The following is a 25,134-nucleotide window of genomic DNA, read 5'->3' on the forward strand; positions in this document are numbered from 1 at the left end:
CAGGGAAGAGGAAGGGCGCCAGGGATCAAGCGCTGGCGCGCGCCAAGTTCAAATGCACAGGAAGGTGGCGCAGTAGGCAGCCCGGAAAGGGAGCCAGGTCCTAAAGCCCAGCGCAAGAAGACAGGAGGGTCCGGGGGGGTCAGCGTCAGAAGAATCCCGGAAGGAAGAGACCCCGGGGGGCAGAGGGACCCAGAGAAGAACAGTCAGGCGGAAAAGGTGGAGCCGGGCTAGGATATTAAGTTGGTGTACAAGGGGCGGAGATTCAGACGGAGCTTCGCCGATCTAAGCATAAGACGTAGAGTTGCACGCAGCAGCTTGAGAATGGAAACTGTAACTCAATAAAGACTTTTATTTAATGATCGCTGGCTAGCGTGATCCTCTGTGAGCTAGGATCTAGAAGCAACTCTGACAGTATGTAACCTGAGGTACGACTGTAATGGCATTTTATGAAGATAGTTCAGAAACTTCATTTGGGCTAGAATGCTGCAGCCACACTGCTCTCTGGGGGCAGCAGGACAAATCACATGCCAACTTTCAATCTGTGCAATTGGCTACCAGTTTCTTTTGGGGCTCCATCAAACAGCCCTGCGTCTTTCTTCTCAAAACCTCAAACCAGCCATTCTCTCAGCAGGAACCACCTCTGATGATTCTGAATGACTGACTTCCTGTTGACAGGAGCTCAAGGCCACAGCTTCCACCCTCTCCCTTTCCTGAACAGCAAAAGTGCACCCAGCAGCCACATGTACCCTTTGTGTACATATGCACAGGAGCAAGGGTCACTTTTCCAGGCCAGCTGAAGAGGGATACTGGCTGGGGTGGGGTGTGGTCAAGGCCACCTGTGACGCCATCCCAGGGCACATGCTCCATCCAAGTGGGAGGTCAAGCTGGGCCTTATGAAAGCATTCCTTTGCCACGTGGAGCCCTCAGAGTTCATGGTGTGCATGTTGTGTGTATTTGGGGAGAGAGGTTGCAGTCTGATCCTTGTGGGTGGTTCAGGATGTTTTCCTAGAACCTGAGCACTCCAGTCACGCACCCCAAACCGAGCAAGAACAGGACACCCAGCGCACAGACACATCTTTTATTACAAAAAGAGAGGAGCCCAGAACTCGCCAGCTGGTTCCGTCAAAGACAGGAGGAGTGACACAGTCAAGCTCAGCCTCCAGGGCAGAAACGAAGGAAATGAGCTGTGCCAGCCTCATGCACTGAGACAGAGAAAGGGGCAGGGTGGACCCAGGTCCCTTTACCCCCAACCCACCTGCCATGCCCACACAATGACACTGCCGGCATATACTGACTACAGGCACCACAGACAATTTGCTGCAAGCCTTGCAAGGTCCCCCAGGACATTTCATGAGACTTGGAGAAGGCCTCTCTAAGACCCACCTGGCTTGGGCTCAGTCTGCAGGTGGATGGCGCCCAGTCTGCGCTGCCTAGCTGGGTGCTGGTGGCTGTGGAAGGGCAGGCTGGGAATCTGAAGCCCTTCCTGTCTCCCTAGTAGCACGCCATGGTCCACCAGGCAGCCAGCCTTGCAGAAGAGGGCACAGGGGGCAGTGCCAGGGATGTGAGCTGGCAAGGAGAAAGCACAGATCGGAGGGGCTGGCAGGAAAGGCTGACACGCACTTTAGCATGGCAGCCCAATGCCGGGGGTGCATGGAGGGGAAGGGCAGGACAGGGATGGCAGGGCAGCTCCTGAGACAAGGGAGTCGTTTGGGGGCAAGGCTCACCCTGCCAGGGGGCAAAGAAGGGCATTCCCCAGAGGCACAGATCCATCTCCCAAAGGGAAGAAGAACCTGTTTCCTGGCAGAGCAGGATCCTTGTCTTGGCCTCACTTCCGGTAGCTCTCATCCCAGATCCCTCCTCATCCCCTCCCTCCACCCCTTTCCCCACTGGGAGAAGACAGGCCAGCACCAGCAGGGCAGTGTCAGGCGAGGAGGCCTCTCTCGTCAGGCTGAGTGCCTCTGCTTGGAAGACCGTCTGGGGCTTGAGGCTGTGGGACCCCTTGGAAGAAGTGCCCCCCCCTATGTGCTCTGCTCATCAGGTTCTGACTTGTCAGCCCCCCGCTTCCTTCCAGGAGCGTTCAGCGCAGTGTCAAGGGCGGCTCGGAGGGAGGGAGCAGCATCCAGGCGGGCGCGGGCCTCTGGCACCGAGCAGCTACGCAGGAGGCAGAGCAGGGCTGTGGGTACAACCTGGGCAAATGGAAGAGATGTGGGGAAATCTGCAGTCAAACTGACCATTATGTTTGTTAATAAGCATATGAAAGGGTTAAGGAATACAGAGTTCCTGTATTCCTGCATTTCCTGTGGCAGGAAATAGGACAAAAGATCTTAGAACCATAGTGTTGGAAGGGCCCCCAAGGGCCATCTAGTCCAACCCCGGCAATGCAAGAATCTCAGCTAGAGCACCCATGACAGCCACCCAACCTCTGCTTTAAAACCTCAAAGGAAGGACAGTTCGCCAGCTTCCGAGGGAGACGCTTCCACTGTCAAACACCTCTCACTGTCGGAAAGTTTTTTTCTGATGTTTAATCAGTGTCTCCTCTTTTGTAACTTGAAGCCATTGGTTTGGGCATCTTAATCTTTTCTTCCTCCTTTCCCCCGTTTCTCTTTTCCTTTCAAGCCAGCAATGTGAGCAGATGCACATATATGGGCTCATACTCCATTTTGGAAACTAAATTTGCATTTTGCAACTAAGAAGTATTTTTACCTGCACACCACTTTGATTTATTTGCTGTCTGTATTGAATGAAAGTAAAATCTTTTTGTTTTTACTAAAACAGGTGGTTCATTCTTAGCAATGGGGACAGAGAATGGAAAGGTCAGTAGACCACAAATAAACAGCAATAAGAGGAGTGTTTGGTGTGACTTGTACCTCCTGTGTCATGGCACAAGTGTGGGATGACCAGATGAAGTGGGGTGGGCAGGTGCGGGGGGGAGGGAGGGGGGAGAGAACACCTGCCTACCTTGCTCTTGTCTGTTGCTACGGCAATGTGCTTGGAGACTGGAGCTGTGCGGAGATCCTCAGAGAGCGGCTCAGGGTCATAGATGGCTTGCAGGAGACCTTCCAGGCACTTGGCATGAGTCTGGCCCGAGAACCTCTGGAGGGAGAGAGGGAAGTTGGGTGGGGCTGCCAGGTCCCTCCTGAGTGTGGGGACTTGAGCTCTGCTTTTCCCCGCAAGGTGGTGGCCCCACAGAGCCCCTGTGATGTGAGCAAACGTCACTCAGGTTCATGTCACCATGTTGCCCTGACGGTGCTCATGGGCCTCCTTGGACCAGGCACTGTCTTTCCATGAGTAGCCTCCCTAAGATGGTTGTTGTGAGGATCACAAGGATAAAGGCCGCCATTGCTTCCCAACGCATCTTAGTGGATGATTGAGATACAGTACAAGCAAATCTGGGAGACAGGCAGGTCTCAGAGGCAGTGTCCCTCCCCAGTGTTAGAAATTGGAAGAAGGAGGCAGCTGGACTGAGCGGAAGACCTGGCTGGCCTGACCCTGCACCAGGCACTGCTGTGGCCAAAGCAAGACTCTGCTGGCACTCTGCTGGCCAGCCCTCCCCCTGGGAAGTGGACACCCACCGACTAGCTCCATGGCCCTGCAGAGGAGCCTTCTGGGATACCCCTGCCCCCAGTACCTGCAGGATGCTGACTGCCCTCCAGAAGAGCTTGGAGTTGCTCACTCGCAGGTCCACCATGTAATTGCGCAGGATCTTGCCCTTCAGCACGTGAGCCCCGGTGCTGACTGTGTTGAGGATCCACTTGGTGCTGAGCTCCCTTTGGAACCTCTGCAAAGGGACGGGGGATGGGCTGAATGGGCAAGGGGAGGGTGGGCAGAGAAGGGCCAGGCCAGGGGGGCTCCAGCCTGGACACAAAGCAACTCCCCCCTCCCCCTTGCCAGTGGCTCCCTGCTCCCCCCACTGCCCCCTCCTCACCTGGATGAACTTGCCTTCATACTCCAGGAATAGGATGGGCCACATGATGCTGATGATGGAGGGGAAGAGCTTCTTGAGCGAGGCCTGGCGGGGGCAGGGGGCAAAGCAGGGAGAGAGGGGGAACAGTCAGCCAAAAGGTCAAGATCTGAAAGGGGCTTGCTCAATGGGTGGGGCAGAGCCCTCTTGCATGTGTGATTCTGCCCCTCCAGGGCAGTGGACCATGGATGATAGCCATCGTGACCAGTAGCCATCAGTCATCGGGTATTGAGGCCTGCAAACATGCCCACCTTGCAGACAGCACCTACCGGCAGGTATTGCCCAACTGTGGCATGAGAAAGGGCTTGCACATTGGAGGTCCTCTCCTTCACCTGGACCACCAACTTCTCCACTTCATCAAGGTTGTCTGCAGTCAAGAGAGGAGAGAGGGGTGTTGGTGGCAAAGGAAGGCAGCACAAGAGGGTTTAGGGTGCTCACTCCCCCACCAGCTGTTTCCCTTTACGGAAAGGAGGGAGAGGAGCCGATCCAAGTGCCTTTGACTCACAGGTGGGGCTGTCTGATGTGGAGCCAGCCACTGGTCCAGGCAGCCCAGGATTGTCTCCAGGATTGGCTCTGGGGGACAGGATGGCCCCCTGTGTGTAGGAGATTAGCATTCAAAATTTAACAGTTAAGAAGTATAGGGGCTATTTAACCACAGGGCTGTAAATTGCTAGACAGGCAGATTTGGACCATAGAAATGTAAAAGGTGGAGAGAGAGAGCTCTGTGTGATGTCATTTCCTCTGTTTCCTGTCGCTTCTCTCTCTCACTTCTTCACCATGTCTTCAAGTCAGACGGATGTTGGCGATCTCCCTGACTGCACAATCCAATTTTGTAATCAGCTATATATTTTGAAACCCTTAACTATTTTACCTGCATAGTTTTACTGCTGCCCACCTTTGCTGTGATCCAATGCAAGACTGCTAAGTAAGTAAACACTAATTCTACTTACTTTATAAGTTGTTGCTGGATTCTTTGTTAAGAGGGGCTAAGCCAGCTAACCTTTGGTAGGAGTAGTAATAATAATAATGATATATATTTTTTCTACCCCACCCACCTGACTGGGTTGCCCCTGCCACTTTGAATGGCTTCTAACAAAATATAAGAAAACAGAACAAAATATCAAGCAGCTGGATTTGCTCAGAAAATATAATGCTTTGCAGCCTAGTTTCAAGCCTCTGTATTTTGCTGCCAAGGATGGGGTTCTCTGCGTAACCCATACACATGGAAGACTGGCAATTGTAATTAATGTGTCCTCCCCATGCCATCCATAACCTGATCCAACCACTATGGCCAGTCTCTTCTCACACTCCTTGCAAATTGTGATTCTTTTCACCTAGAGATGCTGGTGGCTGGACCTCAGAGCCGCCTCCTGCTCTGCCGCTGAGCTGCAGCCCCCTCTCTGAACCAGGCAAAGAGGGCAGGTGGTCAGGAGCCCTCAGAGCGCTGGCTCCAGCAGCCCCCTTTCTGCCATCCCTTCTGTGCTTGCCGAGCTGCAGACTCCCTCGTCCTCCCACCTCATGGCTCCCTAGAACATCCAAAGGGCCCTGCAGCTGGATCTGGCCAAAGGAGGACCATCTAGCGGAGCATCCTGGTCTCACAGTGGCCAACCAAAAGGAAGCCCACAAGCAGGATCTGAAGGCAGCAGCAGCAGCAGCAGCAGCAGCAGCAGCAGCAGCAGCCAGCCCCCTTTCCACTTGGGGCCCAGGAATTGGTCCTATTCAGAAGTATCTTGACTCAGAACCCAGCCTTGTGTCCTCCATGAATTTTCTTCAGAGTATAACAGCCAACTTGGTGGCCATCTCTGCCTCCATAGTCTAACCATGTGGAGAGGCCTTTCCTTTCTCCTGCATCTCCCAAGAGGCCCTTGTGCCCCCCCAGCCCCCCCCGTCTCTCACCATCCACTGTGAAAAGGAAGAGGACGGTATCCAGCTCCGTCAGTGATGGGAGGATTGTTTTCACAAAATCTTCTTCAGAGAAAGCAAACTTGGGGCCCTGCAGGAGAAAAACAGAAAGAAGAAGCTGTCCATGCCTGGCTTCGGGGGGGGGGGGGGCATGTGGGGGGTCTTGAGTTATGGGTTGGCCCTGATCTACCAGAAATGAGATGAGCTGGCTGTTGCCTTGGCTGCCCCGGCACTGCTTGGTCTGTGTGCCCAACTCTCATGTGAGGGGGGCCTTGGAGAAGGGGGTGACCCTTGGAGGGCGCAGCTCCTCTTGCTTTCGGGGTTGGGCCTGTGCATTTGGGTTTGGTGTCCCCTTTCTGTAGAAGCCCCGAAAAGAGGAGAAGGAGGTGGAGGTGGAGGAGGAGGTGGAGAAGGAGAAGACCCCAGCCTAGGAGGTGTCCAAACAACCTCCTCCTCTGACCACTCGCCTGTGCAATCAGATCAGCCTCTCTGTTGAACATTTCGCTGCGGTCCCCAATGAGGAAGCCCCGGACATCGTTGATGTCTGTGCCATGAAGGGAGAAGCAGAAAAGAGAGTTCATGTGTCTGCATAGGAAGGAACCCCCGCCCTCTCTGTCTCTCTCTCTCACACACTCATGCACACGCACTGGGACCTCCTGCCAATCGCCTGCAGCCTCCTCCAGCACATGACATTTCCTGGGCCTGGTGAATGGGGACATTCTGGTGGCGGTGGGTCCCCCATTTACAGAACCACTCTCTGCCCAGACTGAATTTACCCTCCTTGCCTGGTAGGGCTCACCTGCCCCAAAGGTGGGGATGCACTCGGCCCCATCCATGATGGCGATGATGCCCAGGGTATGCCAGCCGACCAGGTAGACATAAGCCTTCTTCTGTAGGCTGTGGCGGAGAGAGGCAAAGATTGTGCTGGGGGCAGAGAGTTTTTGACAGGCCAAAGCCCACAGGAGCTGAGGTTCAAGGAAGATAAATTCTGGTTGCTGTGAATAAATTCCTGCCCACCTGAGGCTCACCTGGTCCCTGCTTGCTTCACAAGGGCAGCAATCTTCTTGCTCTGACCATAGGTGACTTTGTGGGCCCGTTCATAGGTGCGGAGGATTTCCAGAAGACACCTGCAGAGAGGATTCAGAGAGAACTCTGCTGGGCTTTGTGCTGCTGGTCAGCTGCCAGGAGAGGGACTGGGAGCTAAGAGAGTCTCCTCTCCCCACCCCACGGAGGAGCCCCCAGAGGCTGCCCTGCTTGGCTTCTGCTCCATAACTCACTTCTCTGAGATCTCGCTGTCCTTGGAGACTGTCTTGTGTGCAGTCAGGAGCAGAGTTTCCAGAAGGATCTTGGTGGCGCTGCCGCCCTTCATGCGGGATGAGCCAGTGAGCCCTTCAGGCTGAAAGAGCACAGCGGGCTGAGACCGGTCCCTGCCTGGTCCTTGGAGGAGACTCTCCCAATGCCCCATGGCAGCTGCCAGGATGTGCCAGAGATCAGGGCCCCATGGACTGGGCTGGCAATCCTGCCTGCCTGCACTAGCCCAACGCAGGCCTTCCTGGGAACAAGCTCTTACACTGGAGCACAACTGAAGCATACCCTGAGGCCCACAGCCAGCAGCCCTTGTTACGAGAGACATGTGGAGCCCAAGTGAGCACTCTCTCTCCCCCCCCCCTTGCAGGGCTGATGACCAAACAAATTGCCCTGAAAGATAGAACCTGAAGGAAGTAGATTTCAGGTAAACATGCTTATTGAATTCCATTTTTATCATATATGTGAGTGCTGGGGAGGGCAGGGAATGGGGGGCACAGGGGGGCGGATGTCAGGGAGAGGCAAACGGGAAAAGATGAAAGGACAGAAACCAGCAGTTATAGAGAGCCAAAGAGATTATCAGCAGCTTGTCATCTGACAGTCAGTCTGACGTAGAGGGGGAGGAGGATGAGCCTGGGACAAGTCATGCTGTACACAGAGGAAGTAAGGGGAGGAGTTTGCGCAGACTTGCATGCTGGGTGCGGAAAAGGAGGAAGTAAGTTTAAAGGGAGCAACTGCGCACAAGGGGAAGGAGGCTAATGGAAACGCTGGAGATGTACGTTTGAACTTTGTCAAATAAATCAATTGTTTGGAACTGGCTGGGAGCCCGGAGTCTTATCTATGGCCAGCTGGACAGCACTAAGCCTCTGACAGCGGGTTCTACTCTAGAACAGGTTCCTGCCTGCAGAGAGATGTTTGGCTTGGCACACCCTTTCCTCACTGACTGATGGCACCAAAGCCTTTTGAAGAACCATTACCATCCAAGGGCCTCTTCCAGGTGCTTCACCTGAGGGAGGTGCAGCAGGTGACACCCTGAGAATGGGCTCGGTCAGAGGTGACAGCCCCTGCCCCCTATCTGTGGGCTGCTCTCTCCGGTGGACCACCCTCGGCCCCACCAATGCCTGTATGTGCTATGGATGCGCAGGGATGGTAGGTCTGATGAGGGAAGCACAGGGAAGCCCAGCACTCACCCCCACGGCAGGATTGAGGATGAAGGCCTGGTGGGTTTCCTGCAGCTTCTCCATCCTCTCGGCCACTTGCCGGAAGGTGGAGTGGAAGCCCTCAATCTTGTCTGTCCTGTAGGGAGATGTGTGGTGTGAGAGGGCAGGCAGGGGCCTCTTGCCCAGATCCCCCCGCTCCGCTGGATTCTGACGCTGTCCAGGCCACTTCATCACTTTCTTCACCTCCACAAGGTCACCCTCCCCAGAGCCCCACATGGACCTCCTCTTGCTTGCCACAGGGAGAATTTAGAATGTTCATTATATACAGTGGTGTAGCGTGGGTTGTCAGCACCCGGGGCAAGGCAAGTAATTTGCGCCCCCTAACCCGTGGATTTGCGCCCCCTAACCCGTGGATTTGCGCCCCCTAACCCGTGGATTTGCGCCCCCTAAGCCTAACCCCCAGATGTTGCGCCCAGTGCGGCCGGCCCCCCCTGCACCCCCCACGCTACGCCACTGATTATAGATTACTGTTAATGCAGATGAACATTTTCCAAAGCCCAACCTCTGAAGCAGAAAGAAGGTTGCATCCCACTCCATACTCACTCTCATTCTACTTTAGCTGGGGATTTCTTGATTATCTTACTAAAATGTGTAGTTCATTCTTAACAAAGGGCACAAAGGGGGGAAAGTCAGCAGACTACAAATAAACTGGGATAAGAGGTGTAATTGCCTAATTCCTAGATTCCAGTAAGCTGCAAAAGCGGCTGTGTGTGTTTTTTACTCTGCTAAAAGGGCTTCACAGCCTGTTTACTCTCATATTTCCCCACCACATGTGGGATTGGTGATTTAAATTTAAAGTTACACATTTGATCCTCAACCCATCTCCATTAGCTGCCTTCTTCTCCCCCAGCCAAGCGCCTCTGGCCTCTGGCACACGAGATGCTCTGAACAGGGTTGGCCAGACTGGGCAAAGTGTTTGGCAGCTCACCCTGCAGCTCTTCCGGACCTGCCCCCTGCCCCTCCCCCCCTTACCTGGCCATGGTGACTGGGTTGAATCCCACCAGAACTGGGACATAGATGTCCAAGTTGTTCATGCAGAAGTCCAGCTGCCCAGCCACGTAGGGAGCCTGTTGCAAGCAAGCAGAGCCCGTGTGAGGCGTCAACAGCCACAGTGGCCATGCCTTAGTTGCAGGCACAGGCAGGCAGCTTCTGCTCCAAAGGCCACGTTCCTCCAAGGCCAAGCTCCAAGGGGACCCCTGGCTTGGAAAGGGCTACTTCCGTCTCCCAGACCCATATTTCCTCTTTCAGGCCTGGCACCAATGTACAAAACACAGTGCAACACCATAAGAAGAGCCTGTTGCATCAGGCCAAAGGAAGCCCCCCTAGTCCAGCCTCCTCTTCTCACAGTGGCCAGCCAGCTGCCCCAAAGGGAAACCGCAAGGAAGAGTCGAGCACATGATCTACTCTCCCCTCCCGTCATTTCCAGCCACTGGTATTCAGAAGCATTGCTGTTTCCAATGGTGGAGGCAGAGCAGAGCCATCGTGACTAGTAGCCGTTGTGGCTAGCAGCCATTGATAGCCCTCTCCCCCTCATGTATTTCTTGCCTCCTCTCAAAGACCTGCAAGTCAGTGGCCATGACGGCCTCCTGCAGCAGCAGGTTCCATAGTTAACTACACGTTGCCTCACTGACTGGCAACAGCTCTCCAGGGTTTCAGGCAGGGATCTCCTCCTGTGCCACTTGGAGATGGGGGATCAAACTTGTGACTTCCTGCCCTAAATCAGATGCTCCAACCACTGAGCTCCAGTGGCCCTTCTCCATTGCCAGCAGAAACATCCACTGGACACACCTAAGGACTTGACATTGAGGGAGTTTGTCAGAGGTGGCTTTTGTGGTCCTCCGCGTGAAACCTTCTGGCTGGGGTGGGGTGCAACATCCCTCTCGCCTTCTGCTCCCCTGCCCATCTGGAACAGAGATATCCCTTCGTCTCCTACAGGAACTGGGAGGGTCCCTCCCTCCCGTCCCTCCCTCCACTCCTGTCCTGCATGAAATACTCACAGACAAACCACATGAAATCCCAAAGAAAATGACCTTCTTTTTCCCTTCACAGACCTGGAGGAGGAGGAGAGAGAAAAGGGAGCTCAGTTGTCACTCTTATGCTGCTGCTGCTGCTGCCCATAACCCCCCAGCCCACCCAGGACCAAAGGCACCCATCAGCTCTCCTGCCCAGAGCACCTGTGGGCTCTCTTCCTGCCAGCAAGGCAAGGGAAACCAAGGCCTTTACATGTCCCTGGTGGAGCTGCTCTCCATCAGAAGAGTCTGTAGCTGGTGCTTGCTCCTTTGCAACAGCAGCTCTGGGGAGCAGCTGGGTACTCAGAGCCGAGGGTGCTGGTAGGCAAGGGTCTCTCTCCACACACACACACACACACACACACACCAGCAGCCTCACCTTCTTTAGGTCCTCAATGCCCAGCAGCGCACTGTCCTCAGGGCCCTCCAGGGATGCTACAAGAGACCTGTGAGAAGAGGCATAAGAAATGCCCTTGTCTGTGTGGGAACTAAATTTGCAGCCAAAATGAGATTTCAAGTTTTGCTGGATAAGCAAAGGGTTAAGACACCTGAAGATCCCCTATAAATTGCTAAAGAGGACACTCTGTGAGGTCATATCCCCTGCTTCCCCTTGGTAGGAAAAGTAACAAATGAAAATATTCCTTACCACTTCCTCCCTCCTCAGTCTCTTTTTCACCATGGAGCTGAAGAGAAAGGATGCTTAGTCTAGACTCCATTTTTTTATCTCAACCATATTTTTATAATGTCAAATTCTGCCTCTCTTGTTTTCACTGCTGCTTCTGCTGGGATCAGGTCTGAAACTTTCTGTAACAAGGTTAAGCCACCTTGTCCTAGAAGTTTCCAGATCTTATGCTGCAAAGGGATGCAGACCCTTCAACTGTCCCAATTTAATCAGGGCATCTGATTTGGGGGACCATGCTTTCAAGCAAGATCTTGGCCCTGAAATAAGTGCACCCTAGTTTTCTGCGTGGACATGTTGGAGGGTATAAGGATGGTCATTTTACACGCTGCTAACTAGATGTCAAACTCACACAAGTGAGTAAGAGGAAGGATAAATAATATCCCACCCTGCCCTCCAAATCCACCCAAAACTCTGAACCCTCGAACATGAAACTCTGCAGCCTAGAGCTCCAGTTACCACCAGCACCACACAAATGCACCCATGCAAAAGACTCTCTTCTCCAAACTCAGGTCTGCACCTGAGGCATTTGTCCCCCACATGTCCCAGACACCCCCACACACACCAGTCTAGTAGCCTAGAGTACCAAATGGCTTTTTTTACAACCCACCTGCTCATCCTGTATCCTTACCTGTCCCCACCAGCAATTATATACGTGTACTGGGGCAGCTGCCCCAACCCCTTCAGGAGTATGTTAAAGGATACCTAGGAAAAACAGACACAAAGACAGTCAGGGAGGTGTGGGGCCACCTGTGCCCCCCCCCTCCAGCTCTGAGGGACCACCCCAAAGGCCACAGTGCAAAGCCTGCCTTTCCTAGCAATGCAGTCCCTGTGTGGCATCCCAGGCAGGTGCCCCCTCCCTCTGCAGCCCTGAGCCAGGCTCAGTGGCAAACCCTCCAGCGCTGACTCCCAGGGGCAAGGGGGCAAGCCCCAGGGATGCCCCACAGATGGCAGCAGCCCTCCCTGCATCAGCAAGCCCTCTTCATTAGCTGCACAGCCCTTATCTCCTGGCATGGGGGGGTTGAGAGAAAGGGGGGAGCAGAAGGAAGAGGAGGGTGAGGCAGGAGACACTCACCGCCATGAGGAAGCCCATCCGGCCAGAGGCTCCCCCTCCACTCAGCACAATGAGCGTGTTGTCTGGCTCCTGAGGAAAGAAGGAAGAGACAAATAGGCTGGGTGTCCACCCACTCAGCTGATCCTGGCCCAGCTGCCAAAGGCCCTCTACCCCAGTCCTCATAAGCAACTGAATACCTGGCCTCCACCATAGTTTTGCCCTCCATCCAGCGGAAACGGTGGTTGTAGCTGGACATGTGAGATAACTAATCTCATACAGTATAACCAACATCTATTGCATGAAGGGGTTAATGCTGTAGAGTAAGCTGCCCTGCCAGGTCACTTCCCCTCACCTTGGGAAGAAGGTAATTGTCAGGACTGGTCGTTGTCCTCTTCAGATCACCACACAAATGCTTCTTGTTCTTTTATAACTTTTTATTGCGTATTAACAAAACAATCTTATAAACGGTTCTTAACTATTATTCCTCAGAGTCACTTCTTTCAGCTACCTTCTGAGCTCTGCTTCTCCATGACCAGCCACTCTCAACATGGCGAAGGCGCCCTTCCGATCTCTTTTTCCTACCCTCCTGGCTAGAGCTGGCCTGTATCTCCCCTCCTCCCAATCTGAGCTAGAACTGAACCCTTGCCTTGCCTGGGAACAGCCGGTCCCTCCCTCTTGTTCCTCTTGCTCTCTTCTGTTAGATTCACTGCTCTCCTTCCCCCCTTGGGGAAAGCTTTCTCCCTCTGAGAAACTGGAAACTTCTAACTCTTCCCTGACAGTAATCAAGCATGTTTTTGTATCTCAGTCTTTCCACTCTGCCGCCAATGTGAAGAAACGCCTACATTTTAGCTGTGAAGCTAAATGTGAAGAAACTACATTTAAGCTAAACTTAATTATGTGTTTGAATTACCATTTTAAGCCTGCCTGAAGACAGCAAATATTTTAAGGGGGAGAAAAGGGGGAAATCCCAGGAGAATCCAGTTTGCCTTAAAGCATCCTGGATTACTTAAACGAAAAGGCTAAAACTAGCCTATTTAAGCTTTCCTTTTAAGCTGCAAAGGGATGCACTCCGTTGAACTCACAAACATGATGAAGGAAAGATAGTATCTAATTATTATATCCTCTCCTAGCATTTATACACATCCCAACAACAACAACAACACACACACACACACACACACACACACACACACACACACTGCCTCCTGCCATACCTTCAGCACCTCTTGCACTTTGGCAATTATGTCCACCATGGTCTTCAGCACTGACTCGCTGTACAGCCTCTGGGGGAGACAGAAAAGCGTCTCAGTGGCGCTCAGTGCTATTTCTCCATCGCATCTGCTATGACTGTTCTAAACCGTGCCCAGGTGCAGCAGTGGGCAGGATGGCTGCCAACAAACTGAGACAATGCTGGTAAGACAGAGACCTTGGGGTGTGTGTGTGTGTGTGTGTGTGAGTGGTTCCCAGATGCAGAAGATGGGGGGTTCGCCAGTTCAGGGCATGGTTGTGCCTCGTCTGAAGGAGCAGGTCCGTAGTCTGGGGGCGCTCCCAGTTTCATTTCTGCTACTGGAGGCTCAGGTGACCTCTGTGGCAAGGGACACCTCATGTTAGCTTAGGATGGTGTGCCAACTACACCCTTTTCTGGTCAGAAATAGCTTAGCTGTCATTCATGTTGTCAGGGCTGCCACCCAGTCCCAGCTCACATAGGACCAAGTCAGCCAGCGTTCAGTTTCAAAGAGTCTTTATTGGATTACAGGTTCCATTTCCAAACTGCAATGTGCAGCCCTACTTCTTCTAGGTCAGAACGACGAAGACCCGTCTGAGTCTCCGCCTCTAGCGCACCAGCTTAATACCCTAGCCTTGCTCCACCTCCTGCGCCTTTCCTTCCTTCTCTGGGTCCTTCTGCCCCCCTGGGTCTCTCCCTTCCTACTCTCTTCTGACGCGGACCCCCCTGACCCTTCCGCCTCCTTGCGGCGGGCTTTGGGACCCGGCTCACTCTCTGGGCTGCTGACTGCGCCAGCTTCCGCTACATTTGAACTTGGCGCGCGCGCCCAACTCTCCACTTTCCTCTTGATAGTTTCATCGCTCCCCGAGGTGGGCGTGACTACTCCTGACTCATGCCCTCCCTCCTTCTGAAAGTCTCCGGAACCCGATATCTGGTCCCCTTTCTCCCCGCTGCTCCCGGCTGGGCACGTGGGTCCCGATCTCCAACTGCTGCTCTCTGATCCCTCTCTGGACCCTTCTTCCTGGGGTGTCCCCCTGCTCTCCCCCCTTGCCCTGGCTGCTGGCGCTCCCTTCTGGGAATCCTCGGACTCGCTAGACAGGCTCGGTGATCTCGGGTCGTCATCCCCACTCATCCTTCCTTCGTATTCCTCCCCCTCGCTCTCTGTCTCCTCCCTTCTCTGCGTCTCTGCTCCTGAACCCCTGACACATGTGTTGGTAACCTCACAATTGGACTACTGTAATGCACCCAACATCAACTTCATTGGACTGGTCATGTTGTTTGGATGCCTGATTATCGTCTTCCAAAGTAACTACTCTCTTCCCAACTTAAGAATGGAAAGTGAAATACCCGTGGACAACAAAAGAGGTTAAAGGTGCCCTCAAGGCAAATCGTTAAAAATGTAGTATAAACACTGACAGTTGTGAAACACTGGCCTGCAAGCGCTCCAGTTAGAGAACAACCTTTACCAAAGGCACAAACTCAGGGTGAAGAGTAGAAATGAGCTAAGAGGAAGACACGTTTGGCAAACCCTCATCATGATCAACTCCTGTCTGGAAACTCGCAGGGTCCCTTCCAGTTCTGCTATTCTATGATTCTACAGTGTTGAAGGGTCACATTCCAGACCACCCCCACCCCAGGCAAGTAGGCAGGGAGAGGCAGAGTCACCTTGTAGTTGACCAGCGCTTCGTCGTCTTCCTGGAATATTTCTGCATCACAGTCTCTGAGCAGCTGGACGATCTGTGCAGCGTCCGCCTTGTCCAGCTCCCGGGTGATGGGGTTGGACTTCTCGGTGATGGGCAAGGCAGCCTCGTACCCTGCCAGCTGGGAGAAAAAGGCATGAAGGGAGGGAGCTGTGGGGAACAGACGCAAGGGGGGCAATAAGCACTGCAGAACAGCTGCAAGGCGCCGTCCTCCAAGATCTGCTGGGATCCACCCTGAGAGAAGCTGTGCCTGCCTAGACTTCCCGGTGGGTTTTCCCTTGGCATGTGGCACATTTTTGCTGACTTTCCACCTAGGACTTTTGAAGTCGTGGGACACATGTCCCAGAATCTTTGTCCCATTGAGCACCTGTGCACAGGGCTGCTATGCAAATCCATGACAAATTTCTATTTTTATTTAGATGCTAATCTGCCAACACCATGACTCACTGTGGCTGACATACACAATATGATCAGACACATCAATGCTGTACGGGGGCAGCCTCAAAGGGACGTCCAGCTATGAGGCGCCTCTTCTCAAGGAGTTTCAGAAAGAGGCTTGGAAATGTACTGAGGTCCTGGATCAAACCTCCTCCCAGGATATGTTGCAGTGCACGGGGGAGAATATCCCATCCTCGGAGGGCTCCTCAAGGGGCAAGGAAGAGATTCTGAAGTTTAAGGAAGAACTTTCTGACAATAAGAGCCATGGACTCTCCTTCCTTGGAGGTTTTTCAGCAGAGGCTGGGTGGCCCTCTGGCAGGGATTCTTTCGCTGTCATTCCTGCATTGCAGGGGGTTAGGCTAGATGACCTTGGGGTGCCTACCAACTCTACACTTCTCTGGTTCTATGATTCAGGCACTCATACCAACCAGAGAGGCCATCACCCCCCACTCCAACAGAGCACCACCCTCCCTCCCTCCCTCTTTCAGCATCTTTCCGTTCAACAAACGACGACCCTGGGGGACTCAGGCTGCCTTCTCTTCCGCAGCCCTGGGACCTGTGGCAGCAGGAGGTCCTGCTGGGAAATGGCAGGTGGGCAGAGAGGGCTGTGGTGCCCCTCAAGTCCTGCTTGCGGGGGCTTCTTCCCGGGGGTGTCTGCCTGGCTACTGTGAGAACAGGAAGCTGGGCTAGATAGGGGATCGTTGGCCTGATCCTGCAGCCAGGCTCTTCTTGTGGGGCCTGATGCACGCAGGGCAGGTGCTCAGTGACAGAGCTATGCATGGACCCTTCTTCTAGGGGCAAGCGCTGGGTGCACCCCCCTTTTCTACTTATCTGGTGGTGCCACTCAGACACATGAAGCTTCCTTCCGAAGAAAGGCAGGCACCCCTCCCCCCTCCCCACCCCTCAGAAGCCAGGCTTCCTTCCACCAAGCTCCATTCTGCCAGACCATTTGCCCCCCTGCCCTTGGGGGCAGGTCCACCTGTTGCAGGGAAGTGCTGGCCCTTCTCTCCCAGCTCCTGCTCCCGTCCTTACCTCCCACTTGCCCTGGTCTGGCGTGTCGATGACATGAGGGTATTTCTTGGTGCCCCGCATGGTTCAAGGCCAAGAACAGGCTCAGAGCTCCGGATGCTGCTTTTGCCGGCCTTATCAGGCCTCTGCTGTAATGATTAATCCAGGCAGTTAAAATTCAAGCTGCTCATTGCTCTGTGTCCAGAGCAGAGATTCCTCGCTTATGGGGGGCGGGGAGGCAGGGCTGCCCCCTCTATCTCCTGGAGGGCACAGTCAGGTGATTGCATCACTCCTGGCTCACCTGGAGGAGGAAACAGGCCCCTGGTTGGTAGCTGCATGGCAAGCAAGGCCAGAGAGGCTCTGTTGGAAGGGCACCAAGAGAGAGGAGTGAGGGAGATGTACTGGACAGAGTGTCGGACCTGGGAGAGCAGGGTTCGAATCCCCACTCAGCCATAATGCTTGCCGGTCACTGCTGTCGAGTGCCAGCTCTCAGCCTAACGTACCACACAGGGTTTTTGTGGGGTTTCAATGAGGAGAACTCTCGGTGCCACCTTGAGCTCCCTGGAGAAAAAGATACAATGGGATAGAAAGACAATGAAATGACTAAGAATGCCACGGCTCTCCCATAGCCCCACAAGGGTCTCAGGCCCAGGTGGAAGACTGTCCCGCTCTAGCAGCTGTGGAGCTGAGGCCCAGAGGCAGTGGTTGCAAAGGCATTGAGGGCAGCAGCTGGCAAACTCAGGAGGAAGATTAAACCAAACTGAATCTTTGGGCTTTGCAGTTCGCAGCTCTGGGGTGGCTCAAACCTGAATCCCAGTCTCTCCCACTGGCATTTGCCCTGGAGCCCAGGACACGAAGCAAAACATGTTTGCTTTCACCAGGCGAGGGTCAAAGGGCCCTTGTCACGCTTAATGACCCCTCCTTTCCTAGCCTGTGCCAGACTCCAGGACAAAGGCCCGTCTGTCCTGTGAGCAGCAGGAGCAGCAGGGAAATTGTCTGGTTCTTCCCTGAGCACTGGCGGAGGAAGGGGGTACAGTGGGTGCGGCCCACCCCAGGTCATCACCGCCCCGCCCCCTGGGATGATTGCCCTGCCCCCGCGGACAGCTAGCCCCGCCTCCAGGTGCACAGCATGTGTGCCGTTCCAGGTGCCGGGACAGCTACCTCTGCCTCTGTCCCTGAGTGCTTAGATCAGTGGCTTTGAGCCAGTGTACCGTGGCACCCCGGGGTGCCTTGAATGGTATGTTGAAACGGATCGGAAAGGGGGGGGGACTTTTCTCTTTTTCAATATGATTTACCTAACACCCCCCCCCAGAAGAACCGCCACAATGATTGATAGCAAGTGAGATGGGAAAATAAACTGTGTGGAAACAAAATTATTAGCCAAAGGCTTTGTTTTGCGGAAGATCTGGAAAGGAAACAAAAGGCTTTTGGTGTGACGCAGTTCTAATTGGGAACCACCATTATGAGACAGACTTGGTTGCAAGATTTACAGTCAAAGGGGGAGAGGTGCAGAAATATGAGATGACTGGATCCTTTCTGAACTTGAAGCATGGGTACCCCCAACAAAAATCTAAAATTCGGCTAAATATTTGGAGTTGGGGTGCCTTGAATGGTGGTCAGGGGTGCCTCAGGCAACAGTGTGTCTCTGTCACAGGCAAGGCTTGCACAGCTGCCCTGGCCCTGGGCTCCCTCTGTCCTCCACCAGCTGCCTGGGTGAGACCTGGGAGGGTGATGGGAGGGTGGATTCAAGGCAGAACAGAGAGGAAGAATGACTTCCCTTGATCTGGACACGAGTTATACTACTGGCAAGTCAGATGTCCTTCCTGTTATATTTGTGCAGCTGGTTCTTCCTGCCTAAGTGGAGAACCTTACATAACTTTACATATGGAATTTAATCATTTCCCAACTTTCCCCTCACCTGCCTCTGAGCTGTCACCTCCCTCAAACCCCTGCTGTAATTCTAAACTGTCTTCCTCTTCTCTGGAAGGGTCAGGCTGGGGAGGCATTCTCCACCATTCCTCCTCTGCTCAGTCCCTGACACCTGGGGTGTTCTCCCTGTTTGGGCAGACGATGCCATCTTCCTCAACCAGCCAGTCCCTGACGTCCCTGTGAGCAGAACTGCCTGAACTGCATTTTGGAGCTCAAAGTGTCCTCCTCAATATTGGCCCATATTTCCGTAGAAAAAAAATGGTAAATGATGGTAATAACCTCCTGCCATATTTCCGCAAATAAGAAATCGTAGATGATGATGATAATGATAGGGGACTCAAATGGCAGGACCCGTCCGCCACCAGGGTGTGGCTGAGCAGCTCAGCTCGGCCTGGGTGGGTGCCGGTGACGTAGATGAAGTACCCTGTGAGAGAGGAGCACAAAAAGAGGGAGGTGAGGCACGGCTAGCGCAATGCCACCCCAAGATCAAGATTTATTCATCACTGTGACCCCAACATAAAGGTAAAGGTAAAGGTACCCCTGCCCGTACGGGCCAGTCTTGCCAGACTCTAGGGTTGTGTGCTCATCTCACTCTAGAGGCCGGGAGCCAGCGCTGTCCGCAGACACTTCCGGGTCACGTGGCCAGCGTGACAAGCCACATCTGGCGAGCCAGCGCAGCACACGGAACGCCGTTTACCTTCCCGCTGGTTAGCGGTCCCTATTTATCTACTTGCACCCGGAGGTGCTTTCGAACTGCTAGGTTGGCAGGCGCTGGGACCGAACGACGGGAGCGCACCCCGCCGCAGGGATTTGAACCGCCAACCATGTGATCGGCAAGTCCTAGGCGCTGAGGTTTTATCCACAGCGCCACCCGCATCCCAACATAAAAGTTTGCAAAGCTCTGTTATACACTCACACAACCTATATATATATATGTATAGCTCAGTTGGTAGAGTACAAGATAATAATAATAATAATAATAATAATAATAATAATAATAATAATAATAATAATAATTTATTATTTATACCCCGCCCATCTGGCTGGGCCTCCCCAGCCACTCTGGGCAGCTTCCATAGAAACAAAAAATACACTAAGATATCACGTTAAAAACTTCCCTAAACAAGACTACTACTACTACTACTACTACTACTACTACTACTACTACTATATTTATACCCTGCCCATCTGGCTGGGTTTCTCCTCTTAATCTCAGGGTTGTGGGTTCAAGCCCCAATTTGGGCAGAAGATTCCTGCCTAGATGACCCGAGGTGTCCTTTGCAACTCTGCAATTCTAGAATTCTATGATTCTATGTCATCTATAAAAACACATACATTGTATATAGATATTCATTTTATATCTTTATCTATATATGCACACACATGCACATATCAATTATATTTATAGTGTATATACATGTATATACACACACACACACACACACATACATATATGCATTTTATTTATTTATTTATATATATACAAACACATATGCACAGGCAAATACATATTTCATTTACATATATATACATGCACGCGTGCACACCCCCCCATTTTATTTATATATATACACATATATGCCTATAGTTATGGAACTGAGCTATTTATTATGTGTATCTCTGCCTAGAAATTATCTCTATACCTATGTCAATATCATGCCTACAAACACATGTAGAAACAGGCTCAGAAAGGTAGTTGTGAGATCCTGGAGGTGCCGAACTCAGTGCATGCCCAGAGTTGGTTAAGACTTGATTCAAATTGTTTCTTTACGTAAAGGTTCAGCCTTGCTGGCATCCTCTACATATTACCAACCATCACCCACCTTCCGGCGTGTTGGTGGTGTGGTCGCGGGTGGGGCAGGGTGGGGATGGCGGTGCCTGGGAGCTGCAGTTCCTCGCCCAGGAAAGGCTCTGGTAGGCGTTTGTTGCCCACCTGCACCAGCCCTCCTCGAAGGGGCGCAAGAGGAAGGCCTCTGGGGAAGAAAGGCAGGTGAGGGGGTCCCAGGGGTGCCCTTTCTGCCCTCCCCCCTTTCCGGTGGCACTAACGTCCCCCCGGCCCTGAATGCCCCCCGAACGCTCACCGTAACCCCGTTTATCTCCACCGTCGCCAGTCTTTGGTGTCATTGCAAAGGTGGGCAGGGGCCACGCAGATGCTTGGCAGGCACAGGCGCTTGTCTGGGGCACAGCTCCAAGGACCTGGAAACATTTGGACAGTTAATGGGGAGCCTCCAAGCCCCAGGGCAGTCTATCTGGTCGGCCCGGTTTCGGGGAGGCGGAAAAGAAAGCCTTACTTTGGGGGCCACAGTTCCTGGACTGCGCGTCATCCAGTGCCAAGATCACCTGTGGAGGGGGAGGCAGTGCTCTTGACATGCTCCAGAGAAGGAGCTGGCCGGGGGGTGGGGGGGGCGAGGAGCCCAAGAGCCACCTGGAAAGCGCCAAGGACTCTTCCAGTGTAGGCCAGCAGGGGGCACCAGGCGCCAGAGGACGAGGCGGGGCTTTGCCACGGGGGACAACGTGGCTGCCGTGGCTCAGCTCCAACGTGAAGCTCCTGTTGAGTCCTGCAGGGGAAGGGCGGAGGGGTGAGGTACCTGGGGGTCATCCAGTCTGACCCCTGCAAGGATTGTGGATTGCCATCTGGTCTCAGCCGCTCTCATTTTTAGCAGTCCCCAATGGGGGACGGGAAGCAAGGCATCAGTAAATGTCATGATGGTATTTCTTTACGCCAACCCTACCAGGCAGGTCAGTGGTCTGGAAATCAATAAATAATAATTATCTGATACGATACATCCTGCAGTTTAGAAACGTAATATGTGATATTGATATGGAATTACAAGAACTGTGCCAGGCGGCATTTCCCCCACCACACCGGGGAAAAGGCCGAGCGGGTGGCTCTGCGCCTGTTGGATTTCCGACCACCAGTGCCCCAAGTTTACCTGTCTTGGCCATGCTGTACCAGGCGTGGAGCTCACAGGCTGAGGCTGCGTTGCTCAGGGTTAGGGAGCGGAGTCGGGCGGGGGCGGCAGGCGGCTTGGCTCGCTGCTCCGAGATGCTCATGTACCAGCCTGAGGGGAGGTTGGGGGGCGCCAGTTCAAAGGGGTGCTCTAACCACTAAGCAATGCTTCCCCTCCCTTCAAATGAAGCATGTTTACCCTTGTCGGTGCCCCGCATGTGGTCAAAGGGGGGGTTGGCGCCACGTGCCCAGTCTCTGCCCTGGGCGCCACCGGTACGCTACGTGCTGACATCCTCCTAGCCGCAGGTGGTGCCTTCAAAGTTGCAGGCCAAGGCGGCGCCCGGCAGTGCCAGCCCATTCTGGTAGCCTGGAAGGAGAAGGAATCAGGCGCCCTGAGCAAGCTACAGTTCCCAGCATTCTGGGCACCAAGTGCCCTTAGGAGACCCCTGTTCCCCCCATGAGCTACAGTTCCCAGAGGTCTCTAAGAAGAGAAATGAGCTTGGGAACTGTAGTTCTGTCAAGGGAATCACAACCCTCAACGCCCAGAGAAAGCAATCATTTCCAGGGGGCTTTGGGGGACATTGTGGGAACTGTAGCTTGTTCAGTTTCCCAAGGAGACCCTCACAGAGCTCTAACTCCCAGCGTTCCCTTGGAAAGGCTGTGCGGAATATTCTCCTCCCAGTTCCCAGGGTGCTTTGATCAAGATGAGTTAAATCACTCTCTGAGAGGGGAATTGAGTGACATCTCCCCGATTCCTTTGGCGGCGCCAAAACTTACTGCAATGGCTCTCGTCAGAGCAATCCCAGCGGTTGCAGGCAAAGTTGCAGGCGCTGGCGCTTGAGTTCCCATAGGCGCCCCAGCTAGGAAATGGAGGCCCAGCTGGGGGCGGGGGCGGAGGGGAAAGTGCCATTAAAAGGAGAGGAAGAGTGAGAGAGAAGGGGAGCATCCTAGAACGGGAGAGATGGAAGGGCCTCAAGGGTCATCTAGTCCAACCCGCTGCAAGGAAGCTCAGAGCTATAGTTCCCAGGATTTTGGGAATTGAGAGAGGGAAGAGAGAGAGGGACGGGATTCGCACCCCCCATCTCCCTTCGCCCCCCGGCTCACCCCAGCCCAGCAGGGCACCCCACAGCACCCACAGGCACGCCATCCTCCCAGCAGCGCCCAGTAGGACTTTGCCCCCAAGTTACCTGCGCGCCGGCAGGGTGAGGCGGGCCAAAAGCCGGCGGGGCGGAGGCAGAAACCAGGACTTTGGCCCCTGCACCCCAAAAGACGTGGGGCTCCCCTGGCACCCCAGGCGCCTCTTCTGCTCTGGCAGAGCCTCCTGGGCCAGAGGCAGTCTACCTGGGCTGCTCCTGAGGGAGCTTGGAAGCAGCACTCAGGGAAACGCTGCGAGGAGGAGGAGGAGAATAAGGAGAAGGCGAATAATGAGGATAATCATTAATAATAATAATAAGGAAAAACCTTAATTATGAGGTTATTTTATATAAATATAATATAATATAATATAATATAATATAATATAATATAATAATAATAACAAAGAGAAACCAGGCCCCTCAGGCACTTTTGGGACTCCTCCCTGAGGGGATTTTTTTGGGGGGGCCTCCGGCCTTCCTTCTCCGCAGGGATCCCCCAAGAGGCTCCCACCTCAGGAGGGAGACCAGCGCCCCCCAGCGGCCAGGCTAGGCCCCACTGCCCTCAACCAACATGGCGGCGGTGGCGCGTCTTCTGCCCTTCCCCCCCTCCGGTCCGTTTCCCTCTTTCAGTCAGGTCCAAATGGCCCCTCTAGGACCTCCTCCCTCCACGCACGCGCACAGCAGCCTCAGCAACAATAAAAATTTCGGCAGCAACAGGTGGGCGTGTTCGTCGTTTTTGGCCAATCCCAGGCGGGGTTGTGGGCGGGGCCAGCCATTTGGCGCTTTTTCTGCTCTGCGTTTCCCGCGCCGTTTAAGGGAAGGAAGCTGGTAAGTTTGGTCGTGTTTTTAATGCTGTATTCTGTTGGGAGCCGCCCACAGTGGCCAACCCTAACCCTAACCCCAAACCCTAACCCTAACCCAACCCCTAAACCCCAAACCAACCCTAACCCTAACCCCCTAACCCTAAACCCTGACCCTTGACCCCCGACCCCAACCCTAACTCTCTAACCCTAACCCTCTAACCCTAGCCCCACCCGACCCTCACCCTGACCATAGCCCTTTGACCCTTGACCCTGACCATCGAGGAACAGACACTGTTATCTGGGAGGTTGCCAGGGTTACTGATGTAAGGATTAAAAAAGACTTTTCAACCAGCTATTTGACCTGAATTCCACCTTCACAGAAGGCAGGCTACACCTTTGGAAAGGACCAGACCTTATGGAGGTGTAGGGACTGTCCTACCAATTTAGAGAAATAGATAGGTATTTCCTGCTGACGGAGCTGCTTCCCCTGACACACTGGAACTCCCCCCCCCCCTCGCCACGCTCTGGAGGGGAAGCTGGTCCTGATTCCCAGCTGCCGCTTTGGGATTCCCTGCTGGCCGCTTGTCCCTGATGCGTCCCCCCTGGGACCCCCCTTGTCCTGACCACAGACGCCCCCTTCTGGGAATCCTCTGATTCGCTGGAGAGGCTCATGGAATCCCTCAGGCCACTGTCACTCTCCCCCCCCCCCGCTGTCCTCGGATTCTTCCCATTCGCTCTCCATCTCCTGTCCCCGCTGTGCCTCTGTCCCTGAACCCCTGACATCCATCCCCCCTCGAGGCCCCCCTTCCCCCCTCCCTCTCCTCGGGTGCGGGTTCCGGGTGCTCCATTGCTGTGGGGGTTAGTGCTGGAAATTGTTCGTTCCCCCCGGTGTGTCGCCGTCCCTCTGGATCCGGCCAGTCTTGAATAGGCTCGTCGACGTCGATCTCCTCTGCTTCCATCTCTGTGTATACGTGCTCGAACCCAGGATCCTCCCCCAACATGTCCATGTCCATCTCACCCCCCGTTACCTCGGGCAATGCTGTGTGCCAGGGCCCCCTTTGCAGCTCTCTGCCCCACTCCACCTCTGGTTGATTGTCCCACCAATAGGAGCGGTCAGTGTCCACCCCCGAGCATGATCCCCTTGGGGGGCTCGATTCCGGCGTCGTTTCCTCAGCGGACGAGAACCCCTGGAACGTGCTGGCTGAAAGTGTGGGCGTGAAAAGCCAGTCGTCGAAATAATCTGCTGGCATGGGTCTGTGTGGGAAGAGTGCATGGAACTCGTCTTTGAGATAATTCTCCTCCAGGGCGTAGTCCGGTACCCAACTGTTGGCGCTGGCCGGGGTACCTTCCCTGGCGAGGAAATATTCTACTCCCTCCTCCCCCCATCTCGAGTCCAAAATTTCTGTGACCTCGTTGAGTGTCGTCGCCCTCGGTGACTTCCCCCCTTCTGGTGACTTTCTGCGTGGGTCTGGTGCGGTCCCTGGCTCCTGAAACCTGTGTGGTGCTTTGTAGGGTGTGAGCACCGACCTATGAAAAACCGGGTGCATTCTGGAGCCTTCCGGGAGAGTCAACCGGAAGGCTACTGGATTGATTTGTGCCTCGACTTGGTACGGCCCTAGCTGCTTGTGTCCCAGCTTCTTCTTAGCTAACGATTTGGCCGGCACCGCCTGGGCCGCTAACCATACCCAGTCCCCCACCTGGATGTCTTCCCCTGCTCTTCTGTGTCTGTCTGCCTGCACTTTGTAGGCGTGCTTAGCTAGTTCCAAGTGCCTTCGGAGTTGCTCATGGACCTCCTGTAACTCTGCTGCTAAGTGC

The 25,134-nt window shown here is 54.0% G+C and overlaps 1 protein-coding gene across 2 annotated transcripts; it reads right to left on the reverse strand.

The window, feature by feature from the left end:
• Positions 1 to 1,063: 1,063 nt before the first annotated feature.
• On the reverse strand, positions 1,064 to 21,742 carry GCKR (glucokinase regulator). Of its 2 annotated transcripts, XM_083494438.1 has the most exons (23): positions 21,580 to 21,742; positions 21,364 to 21,492; positions 20,838 to 20,988; positions 20,722 to 20,770; positions 16,526 to 16,650; positions 15,021 to 15,176; positions 13,345 to 13,413; positions 12,152 to 12,220; positions 11,708 to 11,781; positions 10,777 to 10,843; positions 10,386 to 10,439; positions 9,361 to 9,455; positions 8,359 to 8,464; positions 7,141 to 7,259; positions 6,892 to 6,990; positions 6,663 to 6,760; positions 6,331 to 6,407; positions 5,858 to 5,954; positions 4,231 to 4,328; positions 3,926 to 4,009; positions 3,629 to 3,778; positions 2,959 to 3,093; positions 1,064 to 2,186 (listed from the first exon to the last, which is right to left on the reverse strand). In XM_083494438.1, exons 5-23 carry the CDS (start codon positions 16,583 to 16,585, stop codon positions 2,019 to 2,021), a joined length of 1,875 nt encoding a protein of 624 aa, XP_083350564.1. In that variant the 5' UTR covers positions 16,586 to 16,650; positions 20,722 to 20,770; positions 20,838 to 20,988; positions 21,364 to 21,492; positions 21,580 to 21,742; the 3' UTR covers positions 1,064 to 2,018. The 2 variants fall into 2 exon arrangements, with proteins under 2 accessions (XP_083350564.1, XP_083350565.1); XM_083494439.1 differs by lacking the exons at positions 13,345 to 13,413; positions 20,722 to 20,770; positions 20,838 to 20,988; positions 21,364 to 21,492; positions 21,580 to 21,742 and having other exon boundaries at positions 16,526 to 16,671.
• Between the last annotated feature and the right edge of the window lie 3,392 nt (positions 21,743 to 25,134).

The sequence above is a fragment of the Podarcis liolepis genome (genome assembly GCF_965112155.1).
Source record: "Podarcis liolepis genome assembly, chromosome: 3".
Lineage (NCBI taxonomy): Eukaryota > Metazoa > Chordata > Lepidosauria > Squamata > Lacertidae > Podarcis > Podarcis liolepis.